The 21,731-nt window shown below is 38.6% G+C and overlaps 2 protein-coding genes across 3 annotated transcripts; both read left to right on the forward strand.

Annotated features, from left to right (window-relative positions):
• The first annotated feature begins 6,297 nt into the window (after positions 1-6,297).
• LOC307240523 (transmembrane protein 120A-A-like) lies at positions 6,298-15,722 on the forward strand. Of its 2 annotated transcripts, none has more exons than XM_080014327.1 (12): positions 6,298-6,448; positions 7,499-7,617; positions 7,732-7,860; positions 8,088-8,147; positions 8,570-8,665; positions 10,378-10,467; positions 11,733-11,798; positions 12,470-12,531; positions 12,631-12,726; positions 13,179-13,243; positions 13,759-13,827; positions 14,244-15,722. In XM_080014327.1, the coding sequence occupies exons 1-12, from the start codon at positions 6,371-6,373 to the stop codon at positions 14,355-14,357; spliced, it is 1,044 nt and encodes a 347-aa protein (XP_079870453.1). In that variant the 5' UTR covers positions 6,298-6,370; the 3' UTR covers positions 14,358-15,722. The 2 variants fall into 2 exon arrangements, with proteins under 2 accessions (XP_079870453.1, XP_079870454.1); XM_080014328.1 differs by having other exon boundaries at positions 12,634-12,726.
• A 3,414-nt stretch (positions 15,723-19,136) lies between these two features.
• Positions 19,137-20,069, forward strand: LOC307240407 (olfactory receptor 52N5-like; the record flags this gene model as incomplete). The annotated part of the gene is made up of 1 exon (XM_080014191.1): positions 19,137-20,069. One exon carries the CDS (start codon positions 19,137-19,139, stop codon positions 20,067-20,069), a length of 933 nt encoding a protein of 310 aa, XP_079870317.1.
• Between the last annotated feature and the right edge of the window lie 1,662 nt (positions 20,070-21,731).

Consider the following 21,731-nt stretch of genomic DNA (forward strand, 5'->3'; position numbering starts at 1 on the left):
TAGAGTAGTCACAGAAGATAAGTTGACTCAATTGCTTTACACCATGAAAAATAAAAGTTATGGCACTAATTATAGCAATTAGCAGAAATAAATGAACATGCATTCACATAACCAAGTGTCATTTATTATTATTATTTTTAAAAAGTATTGTTGAAATTTAGCATCTTGACAGATAATACATATATTTTTAATGTATGAATTGCAACGCCTTTTGTAATGTGTTTTAGGACACGTTATCTGAAACAGGCAGCTTGCTAAAAACTGACTAGTTTATTTTGTTTCACAGTTTGTGTGTTAGCAGGTCCATCAGAGACCCAAATGTATGTGCAAAAGCACTGAAAAAGTGAGTTTTGCATAATGGTCGCATTTACCAACTGACAACACTACAATCATAATTACTTTCTCTCTCTATTTTTCAACCCAGACCTTATTGAAGTGTTGGGTCCCATCATTGTGTACTGTATCGCTCTGCTGCAGCTTCTCACTGTAGTCCAATGGGGAAAAAACAACCAACCTAAAATCTCCTTTTCGAAAAACAAATGATTGAATCGTTGTAATATGTCCTATCTTGCTCTGTAGAATACACAAGATTCATGAATATTTCATCTACCTGAGTTGTATACTTAAGGGATTTATCGTTTTCACTGCCCTGAACAATTTCTGTGAATGTACTAAAGTTAATTTCACTGATTCAGAGTGTGAGTCAACAGAATATTCTTGTGACCTGCTGTGACCTCGTAGGTTTAGGCTTATTTGCACGAGACCAAAGCTTGGTCCTACGGTAAAACCTGGCCAGCCTAAGGCTACCTAAGATTGTACCATAGAAAATATTTCAAACTAATATAACACAATCATAATTCATTTTGTGAGCTGACACCAATTCTAAACCCAGACGTCAATACAATTTTTTTTGTGAGCACGAGCTATAGCCTACAGCCCCCATTTTATTGTTACTGTTCAGCTTTTGAAACATGAAGAGGAAATGTGATGCAGAGAGATTACGAGTCAGCGTGATATACTTCAGCCACTCTTTTTTGCAGCTATACAATTTGAATACAGTATTTGAGAGAATAATTTCCTCCATTGTTAGACATGTCAGTAATAAAATATAATAAATAGATATAAACTGTATATACATATGAATATTTCAGGTTTCAATGCTATATTTTAAATGCTATCTTTAAGCCCTTTTCAGGTCTCTTTTATTCCTAATGGGGTTTTTGGAGTTGCAGACCACACTCACACTGGATGTGAGGCTGAATATTAATTTGTCATATTCAGGATGGCTTTGCTTCAGGGTCTAACCAACAGCTCAGATCAGAGACCAGACATCCACAGCGCGCGCACACACACACACACACACACACACACAAACACACACACATACCCCCACACACACACACGCACCTGCAGCCAATTAGCAGCCAGGTCCCTCAGGTGTGGAACTGGAAGCCGCTGCCACACCTGATGCTCATCACCACAGCAGGGTTAGATTAGAATTCATAAGAAATGGAAATGGAATTGTACAGAACACTGAAAATAGAGAAAAATAAATGTGTGTATCTATAAAAACAATGTATGGAGACAAATAAATGTTTTATTTTCCTCTATATACATGTATTTTTCTATCAACATTGTTGGGATGCATATATTTTCATATTTTATATATTTTTTTATATTTTATATCTTTATTGAGAAAAAAACAACATGTTATATCATTTCATTCAATATTTCCCATTCATCTGCAAAACATTATAGAACTATGCTTCATTTTTTCCTCCCTTCCTATATCAAAAAACATTTTGTCGTCTCTTTCGGTCCCTCTACAGGTGGCTTGGAAGGTTTGGAGGGGTGGTGCTGGCTAGTTTGCTGCCTGGCCCTCCAGGAGCCCAAAACGCTGTCTCGAACACAACCCGAAGACAAGTGACACCTCACTTGGGGTATTTGACAAACTGACACTCATCCAGACAGAGTGTCTTGCTCAGCTTGTCAAATACACTAAGTGGGGGGCCTGTTCTCACAGCATGGAGAGGATGTGTCTGCAGAATAAATAAATCAAAACCAACAGGAGGGATTTGAAATCATACCACTTGACTGGACGATATTCTTGAGGTGTTAAAAACTCAGAAGGCAGTTACAGTACCTCAGCGAGCGCATTCGTCGATGAGAAGGCACCGTTCCCCAGTGTCCACGCCGCTGTTCCCTCTTTTCTCTTTCCGCCCAGCGAGAGGTCACGACAGCGATTCTGTGTCTCTGGCCCAATGTTTGACAAATGAACTTCGACATCGCAAAGAGGAAGCCAAAATAGGGAAGATAAGGGCCAAAGTCGATGGCAGGAAGCGTGTGCAAATAGAGTGACACCATGTCATTGTTGTTGTGAAATGTGGAGTGGTTACGGTTTGTTGCGCGCATGAAAAATCTATCCGTTTGTTTGAAGTTCAAAGGAAAACTCTATTCATTAGATTATAAAAATGATTGATGTCCCAAAGGGCACAATCTTCCGTGTCAGTTTAACGTTACACAAATTCCTAGGGTTAAAGAACCGACTAAAGACAACGATGGTGGTATATACTGTATAGTTCATATCATTGCTATTAGAAATTGTATATTTAGTGAATGTCTTTATTTTTGCCACTTATGACATTGGTTGTCAATAAAACAATCACGCAGATCAATTAAAGTCTTAATCACTCACCACATTAGCACACACACACACACACACACACACATACACACACACACACACACACACACACACACACACACACACACACACACACAATCCATGGACACAACAACCCATCCAAAAGAACTGAAATGTGACTTGTTATTTTTTTCCATGCTATTTATGATTCGACAGATCCATTTTTGCATTTCTATCATTGATTTTTTAGACCTGTACCATGTTTATATATGTAGGCCTGTTTGAAATGGCACTTTAACCTTTTATCTCTATCATTTCATTGTACTTTTATTTTCAACCTCCTTTTAGCTTTTTATTTCTATGATTTTATTGAACTTTTATGCCTTACATAAAGAACTTTAAGCATTTCTTTGGCCTTTTTTACGGGTCAAATTTACATAGTATGTGACGATTCAAAGTGTGGACCAGCCTCTTATGCATTCCTATTTCAACAGCTTCTTCAAGCCACAAAGATAAGGGAAGTAAGAGAGGAAAAATACTAACTGTCTTCAGTGTTGAGAAAGAGAGTCAGATATCAAGAATTAACTGAATCATCTTCTCACTTATACAGTTATACTTGATTGTGATGTTGTTTATATTATTTAATTGTAAAAAAAAAAAGGTGCCATGGCAGAAAACATTTTTTAGAAACACTGTTCAAGTGGCCTACTTTACACAGAAGTCACTATGTTTAGACTTGAGTTGTGAAGAGGAAATCTTTAGGAATGTAATCGAGTGGGGCTACGAAAAGCAAAGAAATAAAAAGAGAAGCATGTCAAAAACATGTCACTTGTGCAAAATGTACCAAGAATTACCAGCTTTTTAGAAAAGCAAAAAAAGGAGTAGTGACGATATAACATGATATGATGACAAGGGAGGGCCAGGGAGGGCCCTTTGAGCCTAATCACCCAGGGGCCCGTGGAGGTCCCTCCCTGCTCATCCCGAGGGAAAATGCAGTGCTAACAGTTGCTCATGAAAATTTTTTAATAAAATAAAACACATCGTCTAGGTGGGACATTTGGTTGCAGTCAGGGTTGGAGAAAGACCACAAAAACACAACTAAGACATAATTTAAAGCAATCAGAGCAATAAAAACAGAATGAACGGTAAAAACTATAAGAATAATAACAGTGAGAAAATGAAGTGCCCGAACTGAGCAAATACCTGTGATCAATGTTCATGAAAAGATGAATTAAGATAAATTATACACAAGTACACAAGTCTATCCCATATACATAAGCATATTCCCTTTATCTATTTTGTACCCCCATCCTGCTTTACCCTTGAGTTCTTATTTTATTTTATTTTATTGTATAGTATTCGACTTACTGCATTACGTTTTAGGAATCAGTTAGTTAGTCAAGTAGAAATTCTTAGGTAGCTACTGTGTTCAGTCTAGGACATATTGTGTGTAATCACCGGGTGCGTTGCATTGACATTTCACTGCATATATGTATGACAGTATGTATATGTATGTGACGAATAAAGCTCTTAAATCTTGAATCTATACTATATTATAACATTGATGGGTTTTCATCGCTCTTCCTGTTTTTTTTTAGAAGTGTGAACATCATGTTTACCATCGTCATCCTATGTATACACCCGTTTTGAGAGGTTTTCAACCAGACACTTTGATGGATTTATGTCACCTAGGTGTTAATGATTTATGACGGGGGGGGGTCCACGTGGAATTGTATTTGACTTGTGTCCTATTTGGGGAGGGGGGGCAACTAAGGTGAGTGTCAAACTTGCTTTAACGTCGTTATAAGATAGCAGATTCCCTGCAGTGGGGGCTCACTGAACGAATCCACTGCAAGAACGACACTCACCGGAAAGCGTTCGCGAATCGGTGAACAAATCTTTTTAGGGAACTGGGAAGATGCGTGTCCCAGTATGGAATTGAAACGCCCACCAGTACAGCGTGCCAGCTCCGTCCTTAGCGCTAATCGGGTGTATCAGGGGTAACGCGCTACAAAGTACTCCGAATACTTTTTGTTGTAACGAGTAATCGTCGTCATGGTTAACTTGTAATATGACTAAAAGGTGACCTTGCTGATGTTCAAATGCTTGTCAAGGCTCCCAGCGTGTGACTTAGCACTTAGAAGTATTCATCATGTTTTTCGAAGTCTAGTTATTGTGAAATACATTGTTTTTTTGTGAATAGGGTTGACATTGAAATGAGGGCTCCGCTGATATTTCCCCAACACTGGTGGGACATCAGCCTTCGCCATGCACCACTTGAAATACTCCTTGAGGGGGGGAGGCTCCATTCATACATGTAGCCCAAGTGAGAAGCCAATATCAGTCCGAACATTGGGGTTGTGCACCAGCTCTCAGGGTGTTAGTACTTTAAGAAGTAGACAGTACTTCTTTTCCACCATTAGGTAGAGATGGCCTGAAGCTAGACCGCGGTCGGGTGAGCCCTAATGTGCAAAAACCCGGTCAAGCCAGCCGCCGCCGGTATTCATGACGCGCGTCTCTCCGTGGTGTTACGGTACAGGTGCTTGGCGCGGCCAAAAAGGACGAAAGACTCGCAATGAAGGCTCGTTGAATGTGACGTCAGCAAATAGGTCCCAATTTTTTAGAACCGTTTCCACAAGAGGAAATCAGCTCATATTATATTATAACATTCATGATAGTGTCATATTTCAAGTGTCACAATAAATAAATCCTTAAGAGGTTTGCTGTAATTTTCAATGGAATCCTGTTCAGGATCGTGAACATGAATGTTCACCATGAATGTTACACGTATAATGTAACTTGAGCTGGCTTTGACAATGACAGCAAACCTTTTAAGGATTTCTTTATGATGACACCCGAAACGAGATCATTATAAATATTGTAACGTAATTTGAGCTGACTTTCCCTTTAATATTCGCTTAGGACTTATTTAGTGACGTCACATTCAACGAGATCGCATTGCGAGTCTTTCGTCCGTTTTGGCCGCTCCAGCCACCGGTAACGTCATGGATAGATGCGTATCAGAAATCCAGTTTTTATTCAGCGCTTATGAAAATAACAAAAGCCACAGAGCCGTTTAGATCGAGGTTAGACGTGAAAACCCGTGCAAATTGTGCAACGGTGTGTCGTCGTGTTGCAGGGCGATATGCCCCAAATTCCCACTTGCAATTCCGTCACATTTCGAATGGCCGTCCCTACGACGTTGCAGTTCTATGAGCTGTGACTTCAACGGGATACAGCATATGAACTAAACATACAGAGATCGTCCCTCTCGCAGCCATTTAAACGCTCTCATTGGTGGATGCGAAAATAGTGAGCTGTTTAGAACGTCACCGGGGTATTTGATTGGTCTGTCAATACAGTCTCGCTTGGCTGCACCAGGTTGCCAGTTTCAAGGGGCTTCCCCCATTTGGAGGCCGAATGATGTCGACTATTCATCAGACGAGTTATTTACCATACACAACCTACAGTCATTGTTACTACTATACAACATTTCTGAATTATCCAAAACATATAATTAAGGCATGTCAATAAAAAATAATAACAACATATTGGGCTACTTTTAAGGGGCTTTGAAGCGAGTTTTGAGCAGTCACTGGGCTGGAAATGCCAACACCATCTGGCAACGCAAATTGACAGGACGCCGAGGACAGGACAACAGAGCTAACAACTGTTGCGCTGCACAGCTCGTAGTCTTTTCCCCACAGAATAAGAACTAGAATAACAATGTTGTTCAACCCAACTGGTCTCAGCGAGTGTTTACAGGAATGGGAGGATTTAGAAAAGGACTATCAACAAGTTCAGGTGAGGAACCTCCGGGTCCCAGTGTAGACAGGATCCGGAGTGGGGGGCGGAGAATACACCCTCAAGTCAGGCGAAGTCTTAAAGAAGTGAAGTCCACTAAAACTGGTTGCTAACTCCTTCCTTACTGACCTGACTACGAGTGTGTACCTGTTATTTAATAGAGAAATTTATTTAAATTACACAATACCGGCCGTGATCCTTCGATACTTATTCAATTGCTGGTTACGATACCTATAACCGTCAATAACGAAGTATCGCGATACCAATAACGATAATACTGAATGCAGGTTATCGTCCTTAATATCACGACAAATTTCCCGACGGTGGATAATATCGGAGTATCTCGATATAGAGTGTACAGAGTAATTTGAATGAACATTTTTATGTAATTTAAATAAATAAAAATGTTGTCAAGATATTACGATAATCACAGATCCAGACGATATCCAGTCTCATATAACAACATTTATAAATCAGTATAAAGGCTGATATAGAGTGTGGCACTCACTTTTAAGCACTAAATTGGCAGCGTTAGATAATTGGCTCTAGTAGCTCAGACAATAGATATTGTCCTTACCATAATACAGTATTGTGAGCTTTGGCAAAGATATTTCCTCAGTTTCTCTGTAAGGAATATGCTTGAAAGCAGAATTCCCTATAGAGAAGACAATGGCTTACACTGATGATCTTATCTTGAACATGTTTCTAACAGAACCACCATTTTGCATAAAAAAAATGTCCCAAAAGCATTTTTGAAGCACACCTCACTTGTGATTAGATCTTTTTTTATTCAGCCTATTTTGGTGTAGTTTTACTGCTTGATTTGTCATTAATTGTCCAGTTCTTAAAGATAGTTAAATAAGATGGTTGAAGACCTGTTGGCGAACAAAATAAACCAAGCTCAATAATCGTATTCACGTCAGCAAATTTATCTAGATAGAAAAAATGAAGATCATGAAGCATACTCATCACCCCAACAACAACAAACATAATGTTTTCAAACTTTCTGGCTTGTTAAAAAATATCTTTTGTTTGGCACTGTCTGTCTAGGAAACCCACCGTCTCTACAAACAGAAACTTGATGAAGTCACAAAACTGCAAGACAGCTGTTCCAACGCAATTGCACGGCAGAGGAAGAAGTTGAAGGAACTAGCTGCTTCACTAGAAGAGTAAGTGTATTGACTGCTAAGCACAGTTGACTTTAGCCCCTGTTCATTTCCAAGTAAGTACTTATACTGCCGGTGATGAAATCTTTTATGATATCGGTTTCCCCCCATTTTCAGATGTAAAGCAAGCCATTTATTAAAGTTAAGTCCAGCGGAAAAGAACGAGATAACAGAAATCGAGGACTCCATTAAAGACAGACCAAATGTGTTCTTTGAGATGGAAGCCTTCCTGCCAAAAAAAAATGGGTTTGTTTGTGTTAAATGTTTTGATTTGTATTTCTTATGATTTACTTAACAGACATTTGCAACTGTATACTGCTTTAGGTGGCCCTACCTTGTTTGCTACCTTTTGTGTTTATTTTACGCGAAAAATAACATCTATCCCCAGATACATTACTTTCATTTCATGTTAAAAAGATAGAAGGATAAAATACAGTGATATATAATTCACTTATTTTGTTCAATCTGTCCAGGTTATACCTCAGTCTGGTTCTGGGGAATGTTAACATAACGCTCCTCAACAAACAATCCAAGTAAGTCTGTTTACCTATTGCATAGCTGTATTCCAAGGGTCTTAAAGGATAGGTCTGCCATTTTTCAACCCAGGCCATTGGCAATTGCAAAACAATTCTAAATAAAATGTGATATTACTGTTGTTCAAATCATTTTAAAAACTACACTAAGAAACATGTGACAATAATGTCAGTTTCCCATTTACAAAAAATGAGATGTCCTTTGAGGCTTAAACATTTGCCCCATTGACCTACATTTAAGCATAGTAAGAAGCTGCAGCAGAGCGGTAAGTTTCTAAATAGTAAGGCATTCAGCGAGGTTGTGCTGTGAACAGTTATAAATTATGGGAAATCAACGTTTGAGTAAGGCTTGGGTTTAAAAATGGTGAACCTATCCTTTAGCACCACATTAACCACCACTTTGTTTATTTTGTCCATATTAGATTTGCCTACAAAGACGAATATGAGAAGTTTAAATTGGTCCTCACCGTCATCCTTTTCCTGTTCTCCTTCACCTGCCGATTTTTATTGAGCTACAGGTAAAACCTTCAACTGGATAGACCTGATCGCCCTGATCCGAAAAAAATCGCATCTCTGGTAGCCGTGCAGTATTTGCCAGAATTAATTTTTAATTTGTCAGCTGCACAAGTATTGACATGTCCCATTTCAATATGGAGAGTCTGATAATCCTAAAGTAAGTGGTAAATCCTTCATAGCGTGTTATGGCAATAACATGTTCTTGTTCATTTTCCATACATAAATATAAAGGTATAATTTAAATGTTCTGTTTTTGATTTTAGTAAAATATCTTAAGTTGAAACCATCAATGAACCCTCTGGTTTCTTCAGGCTTCAGTCATTATCAGGATAATCTTAAAAACAATAACCCATCATTATCTAACTAAATATTGTGAAAAAAAAAATCAATATATAGGAGAAAATGTATAGTGATAATATTTTTTGCCATATCGCCCAGCCATATTGTGTTTCCCATGTGATGGGGCATAAGGCTGTATATTATTTTGATTAAGATTATGATAAGGAATGCACCAGATCAATCATCTCATCTATCATCTATCACAAGACACGGAAACATAACAAACACCAACTTAACATAATTCCATTCTTGTACTTACACTTACAAAAGTATAGGCATATTTGATGTTCAGGATTCTGATGTGTATGCATATTAATTTAAAAACTAGTCATCAAAAGCATGACTTTTCAGTTTTTCCATTAATTTCAAACGATTTATTCCAGTCTGAAGAGATGTTGTAAATACCCTTTTGCCAATTTCCCTGGAAACATGTGAAACTGTAAAAACAACTCACTTGAAATCTCGCTTGAAATCTGTGGAAATTGCTCTGTAAAATAATTATGTAAAATTCCAGCTTAGGGCATCAAACATTATGCAATGGCATGTTTGAAGTTGAGTATGTTTTTTGTGACGTAGCCCCGCCCATTGCAGCTGCCTGCACAGGCGCTTCTCATTGATTATGCGCATTTTAGTATTTTTATCCGTTTTATATCACTATGTCCACCAAAAACTCATCGGGAGTGATCTCCTACAGCCACGATGCACTCGTGGATATAAAAATTTCCCTTAAAGATTAAATTTTGGACTTTTTATCGGTGGATCCAGAGTGGCCCTCGGAGATTTTACACACCAGCACTTTTTTTTTTTAAGACATTTCACTGCATATATGTATGAACGTATGTGTATGTGACAAATAAACCTCTTGAATCTTGAAATTTACATCGTAACACAAATCTGAAAAATCTATTATAAACCATATTAGTAGTTAGTAATTAGTACACATTAGTGTACACGTGTATTAGTGTACACATTAGTAATTTCCCCCTGGGATTAATAAAGTATTTCTGATTCTGATTCTGATTCTGATTAGAGCTTGCAGTTATGGTATAGATATGGTATGTTATATCAGCTGTATGTCAGCATGATCCATAATGGGCAATATTTATCTTTTTGCTATATTTTTTCTTGCATCCAGTGTATAGCACATTTTGGATCACCACAAAGCACTAATACTTAAGCTAATAATAAGCTTTATTAACGATGTAGTTAATGTGGGGCTTAAAAGAAAGTTCAGGGTCAACCCCTGATATATGTAAAAATACAAAACGGTTTATTTCCTTTTCTTTTTTTCTTAAACAAATATCTGCCTTAATTCAAGTTTAAATCAGTAGGTTACCACAGATAATTTCTCGGTTGTTTTATCTTTGTCTTTCAGAGTTCTAGATGCACTGTTCAACTTCCTGCTGGTGTGGTATTACTGCACACTGACCATCCGGGAGAGTATTCTTATCAGCAACGGGTCAAGGTCTGGTGTGACATTATTTTCTATAATTTATATTAAACAGAAATAATAACTGATAATGCAACACTTACAGGTGGTCCTTACTTACTTTTACTAGAGTGAAAGCAACCTACTGTAGCCAACATTATGATTTTGATGTACTGCGGCAGTTGCAAAAACCGTCTTTAATAATGGCCCTTTCCCACATGAAATTTGTCACATTGCTGGATTAAAAATATCCAGCAAAGGCAGGAGGTAGTGATCACACATTGGCAATCTTTATGGAAATGTTCTGTATGGAGTATATTCCCAGAAGATGACTGTTATGGACATGGTACGTAAGGTTAGTACACTATGTCCAGTGTAGATATGATCGTTTGGACAATCTGTCGGCAACGGACATACAATCTGAATCTGTTTCGTTTTTTTTCCTGGCTCCTACACTCTCTGCCTCCGGAGAAGGAACATTCTCCACCTGTTCTACTTCTCCCTGTCTGCTCGTTCCCTCTCAGGTGCCGTCGACGGGCAAGCAAAACCCTTGTGCCAGATGTCCCTTCACGAACCCCTAACTCTAAAAGACACATCTGGGTTCTGAGTGGCATTTTTAAGAAGAAAGACAATACTGGCTCCTGTTCCCACATTAATCTAATATGGAACATTGCCAGTAGATTTATGACTTTTAGTGCAAGTGGGAAAGGGGCTTCTTCTTCTTCTTCCTCCTCTTCTTTCGGCTGCTCCCGTTAGGGGTCGCCACAGCGGATCATCTGCCTCCAATACCTTTTGTTCTGCGCGTCTTCCTCCCTTCCACCAACCGTCTGCCTGTCCTGCCTCACCACATCCATAAACCTTCTCTTTGGCCTTCCTCTTTTCCTCTTGCCTGGCAGCTCCATCCTCAGCATCCTTCTCCCAATGTAACTCTCATCTCTCCTACACACGTGTCCAAACCATCTCAATCTCGCCTCTCTCACTTTACTGTTATTCAAAATATGTTAAAAAAATATATATACACTTGTTTCCGAAATGTGATCTTTCCATTTCAAAAAGAAGATTTATTTCCTCAAGGTCTTTGAAAAAATATTTTAACAGAACAGTTGCTATTGCTGAAAGATGCTATCGGACGCTTATAACACAGAAAAAATTGCAAGTGTCACCACTTGGTACTGATTTCAGCCAATCAGATACCACAATTGCAATAACCCGTGTTCAGCATGTGGCTGGTGATGTTCCTACACTTTCATATAAGGATTTAAATGCTCTTTAATGACATTGTCTGTGTTGATGTGTCTCAGGATTAAGGGGTGGTGGGTGTTCCATCACTATGTGTCAACTTTCCTGTCTGGGGTCATGCTAACATGGTGAGTGTTTTGCTCCAAGTTAATATTTAGTAGGCAGAAATACATGACAAAATTTATGAAATGTGGAAAACAACTAGGGCTGTACCCAACTCAGAATTTTGTTAATAATTGTTCAAGTTTGTTCAATTGTTCTGTTCTATGCGAATATCCGGCGGCAGTGGGGTGTGGCAAGACAGGTGTGGCTGCTTTAATCACACCATAATGACGTATTGTTAATTTTCAAGATTTTCTGGCTAAATATTAAATTTTATTGCTGTGCATTACCCTACATATTGTATCTACAGTGTAATGCTAAATACATGAATGTTTTATGAAAGAAAAAAACATTTCTGAGCTTCATTTTTTATCAAGTTTACTATGACATTTAGCAAGACGCTTTTGTCCAAAGTGACTTACAATTTATGCAAGGCTCATCGGAAGCAGTATCTTGCTCAGGGACACTTGAGCAAGATACCAGGAGGAGTCTGGGACCGAACCGGCAATCATCCGATCACTAGACAAGCTGCTCTACCTCCTGAGCCACTGCTGCTAGCACACAATTTTAAACACTCAAGTAGTCATTTTTTACCCACTAATTCGCCGATGTCCTAAAATGCAGTAATAGCTGGATTATTAGTTGAGGGATTGGATGGTCTCCATTCTCAACCACAAAACATCTGCTTCTCTCACAGGCCAGAGGGTGCCCTCTACCAGATGTTCAGGAATCAGTTCCTAACATACTGTCTATACCAAAGTAAGTGTGCCGACCCCTAACGTACCATAATCAACAAAATAACAAATAAAAAAACATTTAAACCAAACCGCCATACGGCTTCCATCTCTTTCCGCAAAGTAGGCTTTGTCCAGTTCCTCCAATACTACTACCAGAGTGGTTGCCTTTACAGGCTTCGAACACTGGGGGAGAAACACAATATGGACCTGACAGTCGGTGGGTACAATGTAGACAGCTTGAGTAGAAATATGAGTCTCAGAAGCTTTGATTCCTTGCATTCTAGTGTCATCCACAGTATGAAAAATTGCCAGACAATGAGCCAATGACATGCATTTGCAGGTTAACCCCTTATTACAAAAATGTAAAGCTTCAACAAAGATCTGTCATTAAGTATGTCTTTTCAAATTATATAATCAGTCTTTACAAATCCATACAATGCAATACTGTCAATAATTGATTGAATCATATTCTTATTAAATTCTGAGAAAAAAACATACTGTGACATGTAAACAATCCAATATTCAACATATACTGCGGTATCAATTTGAGGCTTTACTGTCCAGCTCAAACACTTACCACTCATACTGTTTGTTACAAACTTTACTTTACAACCTCACACCTTATTATATTACTTTTTCACCCTCCCTTTACATCCTGTCTTCTTTCAGAGGGTTTTCAGTCGTGGATGTGGAGAGGGTTGACCTTCCTCCTTCCTTTCCTGTTCTTTGGTCATGTGAGTGTCTTTCCCTAAACTGTTCACTACTTGTTTTTGTATCACTGAGTTGCCACCATCCATGCTGGGTGTATTCAGCCAGGCCTGGTGGTTATGTATGTCCACTTGACATCTGGACCATTTTTCAAGACAAACACTAGGTACATTTAGAAGCAGACAGTGAAAATCCTGGTCAAAATGCGTAGTCAACCGCACTCATTGCATCTCCTTCCTTTTTGATTATTGAAGCAAACTGCTTCCAGGTCGGTGTTCCCTGTTACGATAACTAACACACGTTTCTAGTCAGATGATGTCTGTGAATGCATAGAAGACAAGATCCGGCACTCAATTGAGCATCGTTTTTATTTCGTTTTTTGGACCACAGAGCAGTCTGTGTGAATTTGAACAGATCAAGAAAGATGTTACACTGTGTAATCAAGTTAAGAAAGAAAAAAAATCTCCCAGAATAAAACCTGTCGATAAACCACTTATGTTTTTATTGTAAATATCAAAGATGACTTCTCCCTGCTTTACAGTTCTGGCAGCTCTATAACTGCACAACGCTCTTTAAAATGGCCCAGCTCCCGGAATGCAAGGAGTGGCAGGTTAGTGCACTTTCAGACTCCATCATGTGTTACCTTTATTCAGCCTTGAATAAATCAGGATAAAGAATTTTCACATCTGGATACTACATAAAGATTTGATAGGAAAATATACAGTAGAGCCATTCATCATTTTTTAAGTTTTGCATTGTCAACTTTTGTCTTGTTAGATGTGATGTACATATAAATTTTCCTTGCACTTCATTATTTAAGAATACACAAATAGCGTGCGCACACACACACACACACACACACCAAACCACAAACCATTCTTCATTGTACTGTAAAAGCCCCCAAACTAACAGTCTACGTATACTGTAAAGAGAAAGTGGATTGGATATGTACTTTGGTCATACTATTCCTGCTTCAAGAATCAGGAACCATTGAAAAGATTTAATCTTCTTCTTCTTCTGATTCAGGTTGTGATGTGTGGTTGCTCCTACCTGGTGCTCTTCATGGGGAACTTCTTCACCACTCTGGGTGTGGTTTACCAGAAGTACAAGAATGATTTGGACAAGCCCAAGAGCTTATGAGGCCAGGAAGCATTTAAGGGATAATGTTACCAAAACAAATATGTGGACATTTTGTTTCTGTTTAGAGTTATACTTTTTGAATGTTGTACCATGTCGATGCATATACATGGCTCCAGTGCAACTTTTTTAAAGCGTCCTTCCCATTTAATATTTTTGACCCGTTCTCCTAAAGCTGGTGGCTGTAACAACATGACAGCATTTGGGTTACGGGCGAACACTTAAAGAATAGTTGCACCATTTTTGAACCTCAAAATGTTTAAAAAAGTTGATTCCCATCATTTATAACTGCTGCAGCTTCTCGCCGCGCTTAAATGCAGTCCAAAACATTTAAGCCTTAAAACATCCTTCTCAAAAACGGGAAGCCCACATTATGTTTAGACAGTCTTTATACTACTAGAAAACTGCATTTCATCAGGTATTTCGGGGTTTTATTTACTGTTTTGCACTTCTGAAATCTGCTCTTTTTTGGTACATCCTGGTACAACCTCAGAGCCTAGAAACAGGACGTTGAGTTTTTTTTCACTCAGAGCCGATGTTATGCTTTGTTAATTAGTTCTGTAAACTACTATATTTTATAGTAAAGCATTCATTAAGGTAGTGCTATCAACAGTGATTAATGATGGGAAGGAACATTGCAATTTTAAGGCCTGGGTTAAAAAATAACAAACCTGTCCACTGATATTATGATGCAGGAGTCATTATTACACTTATATATATATATAAGTGTTGAAATAAACTTTGAATAGTAACAATTGATAGGAAAAAGATGAATGTACTCCCAATTTGTACATTTCGTGTGAGTTCTTATGTCGAGAATTATTTGTTCAACCACTTTAAATATACCTGGGCCTTACAGAGAACACGGATCCTCCAAAACCGCAACATATGGATGTTTTTAATGTTTTCTTTTCTACACTTTATGCTATAGATATCTGCTCAAAAAACCCAAACTATTTAAGAGCAACTTTTTCCAGCAATTTTCTATTTTTTAAAGAATCTGCATTGGAATTGGCCATTGCAAACTCATGGTACCAGCCTATATATTGCTTTGATTTTATATGAGGCATGCAACTTATTGTTGCTACTCTAGTACATGTATGGTTTTAACAGGCCCATGAAATTGTTGAGATGTGTTTCCAGTTTAAACATGTGCAGTTTGTTTTCACTACAATATCATAGTAAGTTATGAAAATATTGTTTTGATGGAAAGTGTATAAATGACCCCCCCACCCCCATGCTGACCAGAGTCTGAAACTATTCACTAAGGTATGACCTCATATCATGAACATCCACAGGTCACACCCATCATACAATCAAGAAAAATAAATATTAAGTCATTAATATAAATAAAAAAATAAATTCAAATGCCTTAAAAAAACTTGTTCTTTCTGTCCTTAAGGTTTTTTGGTTTTTTTTCGAAAGTGGGAAGCTCATAATATAGTCCTTGTCATTCCGGAATAAAATCTGGCCGCAAATAATCGATTTGATCAGGTTTTTCCCAAATGTATACCGTCATCCACCATCCCATACTTCAAATAAGCCTTTGAAAATCCCAAAGAAGCATATGAGTAACATGAAGAACGACTCCCGACATAAAAGGTTTTTTGTGTGTGCAGTGCATTGCACTGCTGCCTCACAGCAAGAAGGTCCTGGGTTCGATTCCCGCCTGGGGCGCTGTTGGCACCGTGCTCCGGTGAGTTATCTCCCAAATAGGAGCCTTTCTGTGTGGAGTTTGCATGTTCTCCCCGTGCTCACATGGGGTTTCCTCCACCTAACGTCAGTAAGGACCCCCACCAAAAACACGCAACCATCATTGTCTGACCAGCGATGGACACTTATCACCAGGTCCCCAGAGGCCTCATTTCACCAGCCACCATCCAAAGCATGTGGTGTGCTGTGTGACGATTAAAGATTGTTCTTCTTAAAAATGATCAAGCTGTGAGTTTCAACGGATAATTATTAAGTTAGCACATTAAATAATGTTGGCCACATGACAAATCGCCACTTATCTCAACAAGTGCGTGTACCATATAGGCAAGACACCTTGCAGCCACCCAGGTTCGAATCCCAGGGCCTTTTGCTGCATGGCTCTCCCACTCTCTACCTCCAATTTCCTGACTCGGTACAGTAAAGGCAAAAAGCTGTTAGATTCAAACTTGAACTCATGTACACATTTCAAACTAGTAATAAGGTTCATTATTTGTTTTCATTTGCGACTTTCTTCCTTTATCCTTTCATCTTGTTCCATGTTTTCTAAGCCCTATCTTCTGTAATTCATATGAATTTCTATCAATACTTTACCTTCCGGTGATGTCCCTACCCCACATTCCTTTTGTAAACCCTTCCAATGAACATGAGTAAGGTACTGTAAAGTGTAGGCCTGGACCCCTACTATTAGAGTGGTGTAGGTGATGCATACCCACATCTCAGTCCCGTAATGTTTTCCTTAGTTCGACATGTGTTTCAGCAAACTGTTTGTTACTTGTTGAACTCCCAAGGGAGAAATATACCCCTAGTGGCCTCTGTTTCATAAATCTACACCCCAGACGTCACACCGCTAGAATAACACTGGTCCCTAATGCAACAGTGGTTGCAGATATGAGAGCTTTTTCTAACAGTCACAGGGGAAACATATTAATGAGGTCCACTGTGGGCTGGTAAGAACAAAACAGGTATTCACTGTATGTCATGGTAATTAACCTTTAGAGGAATGGTCACGCGACTAAAGTTAAGACTTACTGAATTAAATGATTGAACTTGGAATAGAGAAGAAGACACCGAAAGATCATGGGAGTGAGAAGGGTGATATGCTGCATTCATTTAAAAGCAGACTTACATTTGGTGATTTGTTTTGGTGAACTGTTTATTATTGTAAGGTGTCTCAGTGACATTTGACAGTAATTGGTATTATCATTTTGGATCATCATCCCTGGAGCCAAACTGCTGCTCTTATTCTATTAGCTGTTGGTCACTGGGAGGACATTTGGACTGATCATTACCTGCACAATGACACATGTATTCTGCCAGACATCCTTTTGTTGTTGTTGTTGTTGTTGTTGTTGTTCTTCTTCTTCTTCTTCTTTAAGTACTACTGATGAATGGTCGGGCTCTTTTTTGAGATTCGGTTCATAGCAAGTTACCCTGTAAAAAGATTGTTCAATTTGTGTAACGCACAGTGAGTGAGGGAGGACTTCCGGTGAACGAGTCAGAAGAGTCGTGAATGGAATCCTCACAAGAATCAAAATTATTTATTTAGCTGGAAGAATGCCAACTGTGGATCCCAAAATTATTTTTGCCTTATTTCCCTTAAATTAGTTATTTTGGCTAATAAATGCAAAGTGTTAATCACAAAAATAATTGACTTCTATCAAAATTATTTCAGTTCGTAAAATATAACTGAAATAATTATAATACAATAAAAAGAACATTGGATTTCCATGGCATACTTACATTAGATTAATGTTCATTAAAAGTTTCTTTATACAAATATTATCTTGTGAGCAATGAGCAGTTGACAACATCACCCACTCATGGTGGAGGTAAAAAACAAGCCCGATCTCTCCTTTGTGCTGAAGTCAGTACAAGCACTGAATCGAGCTTCTACGGGTATTAATTCCAGGGGCCAGGACAGGGGGTCATGAACACAACGTGTAGTTGAAATTGTGAGACATTGTGACCTCTGTGAGTTTGCGAGAGCTACAGTTACCCAAAACACCTCTTTTCTATACCCTATGCAAAGGTGTCGATGCACAAACCAATTTCCACCAAGCATTTGATGTAGGGTGCTGTGATTTAAAAAAAATAAAATAATAAAAAATGAAAAAAATGTTGGTACAGCAAACGGTTCAATATATTTTTAACGCCCATTAATGGTTAAATGACACAATTACTGTTGTGCACCCTCAAGTGACACTGCATGTGTCAATAAACGTTTATTTTGCCCAGATATTACCTCACTTCCTGGCTAAACAGTGGTGCCAACTTCGCGGCAAAGGAAGGCCGAGATGTCATAGTACACTAGACCCTCCTTGCGTCTGAGAAGCGCTCTACATCCTACGTGTGTACTATCGTCCAGCATACTTTAGGCTTTTCAGACATACAACATGGTCATACGTCACTTCCTTTCAGCACTTTGTGGGTTGACTGACCTACTGTATTTGGGGCTTTTCATACCCCGCCAAAGGGCGTCTTCATCAAATTTGACCTTAAATTTGAACCTTTTGGCCACCAATATATATGAAAATATTATAAATCAATGACAACAAAAAGCGAAACACAAACAGCAGTTCCCTGGTGAACATAGACCTGGTTTCAAAACCGCAACTGATGTAACACACCCAAGAGTACCTGGGACGCGCCACCCCCAAATAAAAGTGACTATTGTTGTGGAGGGGAGTTCACTTCTCAAATGGCTAATATGGCTGTATCCAGACAGTGGATACAAATGTGCTCACGGCTTTGAGCCTCAGCAATTGTTATAATGATCTTATATAACTGAGCATATTTGAACAGGATGTTTTTCTTTTTATATTGAGATATACAGTATATATCTTCCTTTTTTATATACCACTTTAGTAGAATTATCAGAACAAATGATCTTATCCGTATATTTAAATAAAATATTTGCAAATTGAACAGATATATTTTTTAATTCATTTAAATAATGCCGCATTAAGATGTCTTGTTATTCCTTTTAGAAAACTATACGTATGTAAGTTTCTAAGTTCCTCAGAGTTCTCTGTTTCCTTTTCTCTCCAGGATTATTGAACCCTGGTGATGATGGAGAACCAGACATTCAATGAGGACGTCCTAATTCTAGAAGGCCTAAATGTCACCCCGCGGTCTTCCTTTCCTGCCTTCACCTTCCTCCTCCTCATCTACATCTTCATCCTAGTGTCCAACATCGGCTTGATGTTCCTGATATATTGGGAGAGAAGTCTTCACCAGCCCATGTATCTGCTTTTCTGCAGCATGAGTATCAATGATGTTTTGGGTGCAACGGTGGTGGTGCCTCATTTATTAAGGGACATTTTATCACCAAGTGCATACCGCTACATCAGTTACATTGAGTGTGTCATTCAAGCGTTCTGTGTCCATTTACATGCCAGCACATCTCACACTGTACTGATGGTCATGGCCTTTGACCGATATGTGGCAATCTGCAACCCCCTGCGCTACTCCAGCATAATGACTAAGTACATGGTGTTGAAACTGACTGTCGCTGCTTGGGGAGTGATATTTCTTTTGGTGGGAGTCCTTGTAGGCCTGTCCGTCCGTCTGTCTCGATGCACAAGAGTCATATTACACCCATTCTGTGACAATGCATCTTTATTCAAGCTCTCCTGCGAAAGTATTTTGATTAATGGTATCTACGGTCTGGGCTACACGGTGGTCTTATTAGGCTCCTCAATAGGCATTACATCTCTCACCTATCTGAAGATCCTCATGGTGTGTGTGAGCAGTAAGAACAAGGTGTTGAACAGCCGAGCCCTGCAGACGTGCACCACACACTTAGCGGTCTACATAATGCTCTTGGTGTCTGGGTTCATTATTGTCATCATGCACCGCTTTCCTCAACTGTCACAGCACAGCAAGGTAGCTGCAGTAATGGGCCATATAATTCTTCCTGCTTTAAATGCTGTCATATATGGATTGCAAACTAAAGCAGTCAAACAGAAAATAATCAGTATGTGTAATTTTAGTAAAGATTAACTGATAAATATTACATGTTATAAATGTTAAACACAATATATTCAATTTGCACCAGCTTTTTTGAAAGCTAGAAACAAAAACAAAAAAGTTTAAATGTGTGTTTACATATGTGTCCAATATGCTGGAATTTGCCATTTGCTTAATGCAGAATGTTGGACATTGAAATAAATACCTGAACTCTTCATTGAGTCCAAGGTGAGAGGCTCTTGCTCTCGGTGAAGATCTAATAATCAGTCTCTTGTGATTTCATTTGAAGTATTGAGAAAACACTAACTATTCATTGATTGTGATTAACTTCATATTTATACAACCAACTATACTAATGTCAATCTGTTAATACTGTAGCAATATTGTAGCACATCCATACCCACTCTGTTAATACTGATAATACCGCTCTTAATGTATGTACTTTAGTGCATCCATATCCATTCTGTAAATACTGTTAATTCTGTTCATACTGTACATATTTAGTAAATCCATACCCACTACTTTTTACTCTATTTATATATTATTCATAAACTTGTATTTCATAGATATGCTGCACTTTACTGCTTCTTTTGCACTTCTGGTTAGATGCTAAACTGATTTCGTCCTCTCAGTACTTGTACTTTGTGAAATGACAATAAAGTTTGATCTCATCTAATCTAATCTAAAAAAATTACTTGCACCAAAACTATTTTCACATCATGGCAATATGTTTTACAAAACATCAGTTAAATATTAGATATTATATTTTGCAGTGACATGGTCCTCAAATCCTATTTCCCTGCTTGGGCTTTAATAAACGTGCATATTTTCACAGTAAGTGAAAGTAAGTGTCTTATATCCTGAGTGCTGGATTGGCTGCCTTGTCCTGAGCCCGTCTGTGGAGTGAGATTGTGGGTGAAGACGATAAGAGATGCATGAGGACACACATAGAACACAAATCGGTATTCCCCACTGGATGCCAAAAGCAAATGTCTGTTTGTTTGACAGGCTTGTGTATTCTAAAAACACCTGCTCAGGAGCTAAAAGGAAAGCGGCGTTAAGATCCGCTGTGGATGTTTTTCCAAATAAAAAACAGAGATGGAGTTTTACCTCACCGTTAATGATGTAGGCCACCATGTTGCTGTGACGTCACATCTGTTATCGCCGCAAACTGGAGCCTGCACCAAAATTCCGACTTAAATGGCCGTTGCGTTGCAATTTTCCTAATAGGAGGTAGGATTTTTCTGAGTTTGGAGTTCCACAGAACTCAGCATCAGATGAGGGGGTGAAATCCGCATGTAAGATGACCCACCATCTTGGCTGACTTTTGCAGCATGCTAGGCTAGTGCAAACAATCAAAAAAAATTAATAATTTTCACCAAACCCATGACTTCAAAATGACTCTATCCTTTCCCAACAAGTGTATTTCACATTAACCAAACAATATGTGTCCATGCCTGTTCCGTATCGCACCTAAACTACAATTAACATGTTAAAACATACTTTATTGAAGATGCCTGCTCAGGGGCAGATAGCAACATCCATGCCCCTAGCCAGAGTTGCCAGATCTAAGTGACAAAACCGGTGTAGTTGTGGGGGGCGGACCCTCGCGAGAATGTGTCCCCATTACGCATGGTTTCGTTCCATACCGTTCCATACATCATGCCCAGCCCAATTTATTATTGTTTCCATTTT

Source organism: Zeus faber (genome assembly GCF_960531495.2).
Source record: "Zeus faber genome assembly, chromosome: 14".
NCBI classification, from domain to species: domain Eukaryota; kingdom Metazoa; phylum Chordata; class Actinopteri; order Zeiformes; family Zeidae; genus Zeus; species Zeus faber.